Genomic DNA, 5,992 nt, shown 5'->3' with positions numbered 1-5,992 from the left:
GGGGCCTGGGGGCCTGGCGAGGGTCAGGGGCCTGGGGCCCTGGCTGAGGGCGAGGGTCGGGGGCCTGGGGGCCTGGCTGAGGGCGAGGGTCGGGGCCTGGGGGCTTGGGGGCCTGGCTGAGGGCGAGGGTCGGGGGCCTGGCGGCCTGGCTGAGGGCGAGGGTCGGGGGCCTGGCGGCCTGGCTGAGGGCGAGGGTCGGGGCCTGGGTGGGTGGATTCTGGGCAGAGAGCCCCCTACGCAGGCCGTGTGCACAGACAAGCCTGTCTTCCGAGTCCCGGGGCGGCTCCTGGTCCCGTTGTCCCCATGTGTAGGGCAGACGCTGGGCCCAGGGCTTTGCGTTTTGCCGCATGTCTGCCCGTGTCCACCCGTGTCCTGCGCTTCAGCGCCAAGTCCTCAGGGTGAAGCGTCCCTGGGAGCCAGGGGTGCCTGGACAGTGGCCGTGAGGTACGCGGTCTCACCATGTTTCAGAACTGCCCTGCGTCAGGCAGGCGCTAAAGCTAGCGGCTGCCTCTCACGGGCCAGGCACGTGTGTTGGTGCCTGTGTGCAGGTTCACGTGTGCGTGACTTTCTGTGTGTGCTGCTCTGCCCACATTGCAGGTGTGTGCGCGTGTTTGTGTGGGAGGGGGCGGTCCCACCTGCTGTCCACCCCAGGCCCCCGAGGCTCCTCTCTGTCTCCAGTAGGTGGGCTGGGAGCGGGGAGGGGGCGCAGCCATGGTCTTGGGGCACGCCCCCAAGAACCAGGTGAGAAGCCGGGACCTGGAGCCCCCTGACCTGACAGCTGGCCGTCCGAGCCCCACCACGGGGCAGGCCTAGTTGGTGTGAGATCAGGGTTGCAGGCACCTTTCACCTCGGAGCAGGGTGGAGCCCCTCACCATGGAGCAGTGGAGGGGGGCTGTCATCAGGGCGGCCCGAGGGCTGTTAGCAGAAGGAAGCGAGGCTGTGCTGGGTAGAGCAGGTGCAGCGCAGCCCACCTTCGGAAACGGGGCTCCTTGGTGGGGCCGCTGCATTGAGGACCACATCTCAGGGGCTTCTGTCTATCGTCCCAGCACCACAAGGTCCTGAAACCCCATCTTTCCAGTGTGTGCAAGGTTAGGAGCTCAGGCCACACCGTGTCCTGGGTGCATCAGATCCTTGCCAGGCACTACATGCAGCCTAGGGGCTGGGCCAGGAGCCCCACAGCCCCGTCGACACCCCACGCCTCTGCGGGGAAGCCAGCTGTGCGTTCCTGGGGCTGCTAGGTGGGGCGGGGCCCATGCAGACCCCAAGCCCTCGGCCGGCCCCAGAGAGCTGCTGCTGCTGCTGCTGCTCTGGGTGGACAGAGGCCCAAGCGCAAGGTCCCACAGCTGGCCCCTCGGTGCCCCCGGGTCACCGCAGCCCTTCCCCTGGGTGGGCAGGGCAGGCGGAGTCTCCATGTTGATTCTCTCCTGCTGCCTTTTGTGTCCTCACAGATGCGACAAGGCGCCTTCCTGGTGAACACGGCCCGGGGCGGCCTGGTTGATGAGAAGGCGCTGGCCCAGGCCCTGAAGGAGGGGCGGATCCGGGGTGCAGCCCTGGACGTGCACGAGTCGGAGCCATTCAGGTGCCTCCTGGCAGTGCCCTGGGTGGTCCCTGGACAGCTCCTCTCCCACCCGGGCCCGCACCCAGCCTCGTGCCACGTGATGGCCGCTGCCAGGAGTGGGGCCCAGCCCACCACCGCGTGGCCCAGCTGCAGGTCCCAGGGCACAGCGTCCTTGGGCTTGGTGTCCAGCCTGAGGACTGCTCCAGGCGGGCCCGTCCCCGGGGTCCGGCCAGGTCTCAGTGGGAGGGTGTCCTGCTGCTGTCAGGAGCCCGTGGGCAGGTGTGCCCGTCCCCAGGTCCCCTGGTCCGACGCAGGGGTGGAGCGTGGGTCCAGGCTGGGTCAGGCACCCCCAATGCTACCCTGACCTGCTTTGTGCCACTTGTAGCTTTAGCCAGGGCCCCCTGAAGGATGCGCCCAACCTGATCTGCACCCCCCACGCAGCCTGGTACAGCGAGCAGGCGTCCATTGAGATGCGGGAGGAGGCGGCACGGGAGATCCGAAGGGCCATCACAGGTGAGGGCCCTGAGGCCACACTCCGCCGGGCCCCCAAGGGCAGAGGTCAGCGGCCGGCTTCCACACAGTGCTCCCCACGCAGCCCTCGGGTTCCCCTCATGCCTGCTCGCCGTCACCCATGTGGGAGTTTGGCACGTGCGCCCTCCCTCGGCCTGCGTTTCAAAAGTCTGGCTGTGCTTGTGAACCTGGGCTGGGCCTTTGCTGCCCTCTGGAGTTCCTAAGACCGCAGGTATGGGGGCCCAGAGGGGAGCTAAGGGCACCGCTCAGTGCAGGGGGTTCCCTGGGCTGCGTGGTGACCACGTCTGGATGGGCCTCTGCTGGGCCTGAGGGGAGGGGTCGCAGCTGGGGGCTCCTCGCTGCAGCCGCTGCGCATGGCACTGCCCTCCCTCTCTCTGCTGCGTCTCCCAGGCCGGATCCCCGACAGCCTGAAAAACTGCGTCAACAAGGATCACCTGACAGCGGCCACCCACTGGGCCAGCATGGACCCCGCTGTCGTGCACCCTGAGCTCAATGGGGCTGCCTACAGGTGAGTGGGGGTGGGGACACGGAACACTCCTGTGATGAGTGTGGCCAGGGCAGGGTCCCATGGGGGCGCCCAGGCCTGGACATGCATGCTGCTGTGGGCCCCAGGGGACCGCAAGAGCCCAGAGCAGGACGGCCTTTCTGGCCTGGAGGCACCGGACACGGGGGCAGAGACCGCCGGAGGGACCTGGGCCAGCGCCCCCTCCCCCACTGCCAGCTTCACATGCCATCCTCCCCCCAGCAGGTATCCGCCCGGCGTGGTAGGCGTGGCCCCCAGCGGCATCCCGACCGCCGTCGAGGGCATCGTCCCCAGCGCTATGTCCCTGTCCCACGGCCTGCCCCCTGTATCCCACCCGCCCCACGCCCCTTCTCCCGGCCAGACCGTCAAGCCCGAGGCAGATAGAGACCATGCGAGTGACCAGTTGTAGCCCGGGCGGAGCTCTGCAGCCTCGGCGCCCTCGGATGGCGCGTGTGGAGACGGCGCCTGCGAGGCCACAGCGCCCAGAGACTGTGCCGGCCGCATGGGCGAGAGGCCGCGCTCCCCGCGTCAGCTGCGGCGTCCGTCCCCGGGCCGGCCGCTGTCCTGTGTTCTCTGCGTCCTCGTTAAGCAAAAGAAGTTAGTAGTTAATTCTATCATGAATGTCCTTGTCCGTGTACAGTCTTTAGAACATCACGAAGGAGCGGTTTGCTTAGCTGTCACCAGGCGCGTGCCCACGGGGCCGCGTCCGAGGGGAGCGCGCCCGCCCCAGACCGTCGGGCAGACTGCTCAGGGCCACGGCTCCGCCCGCGTTTCTTTCTGCGCCACACAGTGCATTGTTTTTTCTACCTGCTTGTCTTATTTTTAGAATAATTTAGAAAAACAAAACAAAGGCTGTTTTTCCTAATTTTGGCATGAATTCCCCTTGTTCCAAACGGAGACGGCATCGCAAAGTGGCTCGAAGAGAAGCGGAGGCTGTGTGGCGCGGCGCCCGGCCGTCGGCGCGGGTCTGGGACGTGAGGGCGCGCGGCCCGCGCGGTGCCGCCCTGCTGACGTGGTAGGCTAGCAATATTTTGGTTAAAACCATGTTTGTGACTGTAACCATTTGTATGAATTATTTTAAAGGAATAAAAATCCCAGAAAGAGCCGGCAGACCCAGCGTCTGTGTTGGTGGCTTCGCCTCGCCTCACGGGGACACTGGCGGGTCTCCAGCCTGGGGAAACCTGGGGGGGGGGCGGTGCTCCTTGTTGGGGGGCCGGCCCTGACTGCGCTGCGGCCGGGGAGCGGCGGGCGGGTGGCCCAGGTGCAGGCGGACGCGGCCCCCCGTGCGTGCCCCTCCCTCAGGCCCTTCTGGGACCGCCATGGCCTCTGCAGACACAATCCGGGGACGCCGCAGGGGCCCCCGGCTCCACCGCTTTCGGAAACGTGCAGAGCGGAGCAGTGCTCCCCTGGCGGTAGCTTGGGGCTAGGCGGGGCTGCATGGCGCAGCCACGGGTTCTCAGGGCTCTCTGTGGCTTGCGGGCACCCTCAGCCCTCGGCCCACGCGTCCCTGCCCTGCGCCGGCCAGGGGTATGCACGACGGGGGCCCCGGGGACAGGGACGGGGCCTCCCCAGCCCAGCGTCCCCCTCCCGGCCCGAGCCACCTCAGCGTACCTAGGGTCACGTCGCAATTCGGTGTTGTGCCTGCTGGAGCTCGGCCTTCGGCTGTCTTTCCAGCACGTTCCTCGGAGGGGACGCCGTCTGCAGGTGCCTGTGTGGAACTTCTGGGAAGCACACAGTCTTGCCCACTCTGGGTGAGGCGCTGGCAGACAGGGCCCCCTGGGAGCTGCCTTCCGCCTATGCACACGCCTTTCCGTGGTCTTCCGGCCTCCAGCCCGAACAGCTGGTGGCCTGGCCGGGCCCCTCCGCGGCGGCTTGTGATCCTTAGGCGGTGGAAACACGTGCGGGGCGATGGACCGAGAGGAAAGCACAGGTGTAAAGACACGGTAGAATCACGGCCAGAAGGAACACCGTGTTTGCGTCTGGAGCGGGACGAAGGATGATGAGATCTCCGGTCGTGGCCCCAGGGAGGGGACGTGCCAGACGGGAATCCCTCCCGTACAGAAGGACCAGCAAATTCAGCAGTTGGTTCTTGGAAAGACTTAATAGAATTGATCACAGTTGGCCAGACAGACAAAGTCGGGGAGGCTGCGTGGGCGCGGGCACGCAGCCCCCAGGGTCATTGACGACAGAATCCGATGAGCAACTTCACACTGCAAATGCAGAAGAAACGAGAAGCCACTCGCCAGATCCGACGGAGCGTGAGTGATTGGAACAGCTCCGTGACCCGAAAGATGCTGCGTCACGGACACCTTCTCAAAGAGGGTTTCAAATCAAATGGCTGCGTTCGTTAGCGTCGAGAAGTAAGTGACCTCACACGGACTTGACCGGACACTGGGGACGCCCTTCCCAATGTATTTTATGAGGTCGGCTCTCACTCCACATCCCCGAAAGAAAAGGCCCCGTCCAGGGGCGCCTAGGGGCTCAGTCGGTTAAGCGTCCGACTTCGGCTCAGGTCATGATCTCACGGTTCATGGGTTCGGGCCCCGCGTCGGGCCCTGTGCTGACAGCCCGGAGCCTGGAGCCTGTTTCAGATTCTGTGTCTCCCTCTCTCTCTGCCCCTCCCCTGTTCACACTGTGTGTGTCTCTCTCTCAGAAGTAAATAAAACATTAAAATTTAAAAAAAGGAAAGGAAAGAAAAGGCCCCGTCTGGAATCATCCTGAGGGGTGTGAACTTGCTCTGCAAGGTGGCACACAGTCTCGGCCCCGGGACCAGGGCGCGGCCTCCTCTGCTCCGAGACCCAGGCGCCCTCCCCACCCCCACCCCCACCCCCACCCCGCCGAGGATGTGCTGTGCTGCCGGCTCACAGCCGAGTACTCTCTGGGGTCGTCCCCAGCCCCGGGGAGCAGACCCTCCCAGGGAAGCCTCCCTGCTGACATTGTGGTTCAAAGATCCAGCCTTTTGGCTCAAGAAGACCATTACGATGGTCTGTGGATCCGCTGGCGGACGCCCAGCTGCTGCATGTCTCCCAGAAGGCGAGCCAACTTTCCTGCCCCCGGGGCGTCCCCAGGGCAGATGCGGGTGCGTGGTGACAGACGAGTGCCGCGGCTTCCGTCACGTGGCTCTTGACGGTCGGGGATTGGAGATGTCCTTAGATGCTCTTTCGCGGTGGAACCACCCGCAGCGACAGCGAGGGACCAGGGTACAAGCCCACGGACAGCCTGAGGGAGAGGCGTGCATGGCGTGCGAGGGGTGTAGTCTCCCAAAGTGAGCCCCCTGCCCCCTGCCCCTTGCCTCTTGCCCTGTCCGCCCCGACCTGATGCCCTGGTCACAGGAGGGGGGAGGTGCCAGCCCCTGGGGCAGCACCCCGCCCCTGAGGTCC

At 65.8% G+C, this 5,992-nt stretch overlaps 1 protein-coding gene across 3 annotated transcripts in view; it reads left to right on the top strand.

Moving 5' to 3' along the window:
• CTBP1 (C-terminal binding protein 1) overlaps positions 1-3,720 on the top strand; it is a 26,840-nt gene extending 23,120 nt beyond the window's left edge. For 2 of the 3 annotated variants that reach the window (XM_039220397.1, XM_039220399.1), the window contains 4 exons: positions 1,449-1,579; positions 1,944-2,071; positions 2,480-2,597; positions 2,835-3,720. In XM_039220397.1, coding sequence (XP_039076328.1) covers positions 1,449-1,579; positions 1,944-2,071; positions 2,480-2,597; positions 2,835-3,021 — 564 coding nt within the window. In that variant the 3' untranslated portion in view covers positions 3,022-3,720. The remainder of the gene's footprint in view (positions 1-1,448; positions 1,580-1,943; positions 2,072-2,479; positions 2,598-2,834) is intronic. The other variant, XM_039220398.1, reaches the window with a different exon arrangement.
• Positions 3,721-5,992: the final 2,272 nt, after the last annotated feature.

The sequence above is a fragment of the Hyaena hyaena genome, unplaced genomic scaffold (genome assembly GCF_003009895.1).
Source record: "Hyaena hyaena isolate Hyena2069 unplaced genomic scaffold, ASM300989v1 scaffold_886, whole genome shotgun sequence".
Classification (NCBI taxonomy): Eukaryota; Metazoa; Chordata; class Mammalia; order Carnivora; family Hyaenidae; genus Hyaena; species Hyaena hyaena.
This window is presented reverse-complemented; position numbering and strand designations above follow the sequence as displayed.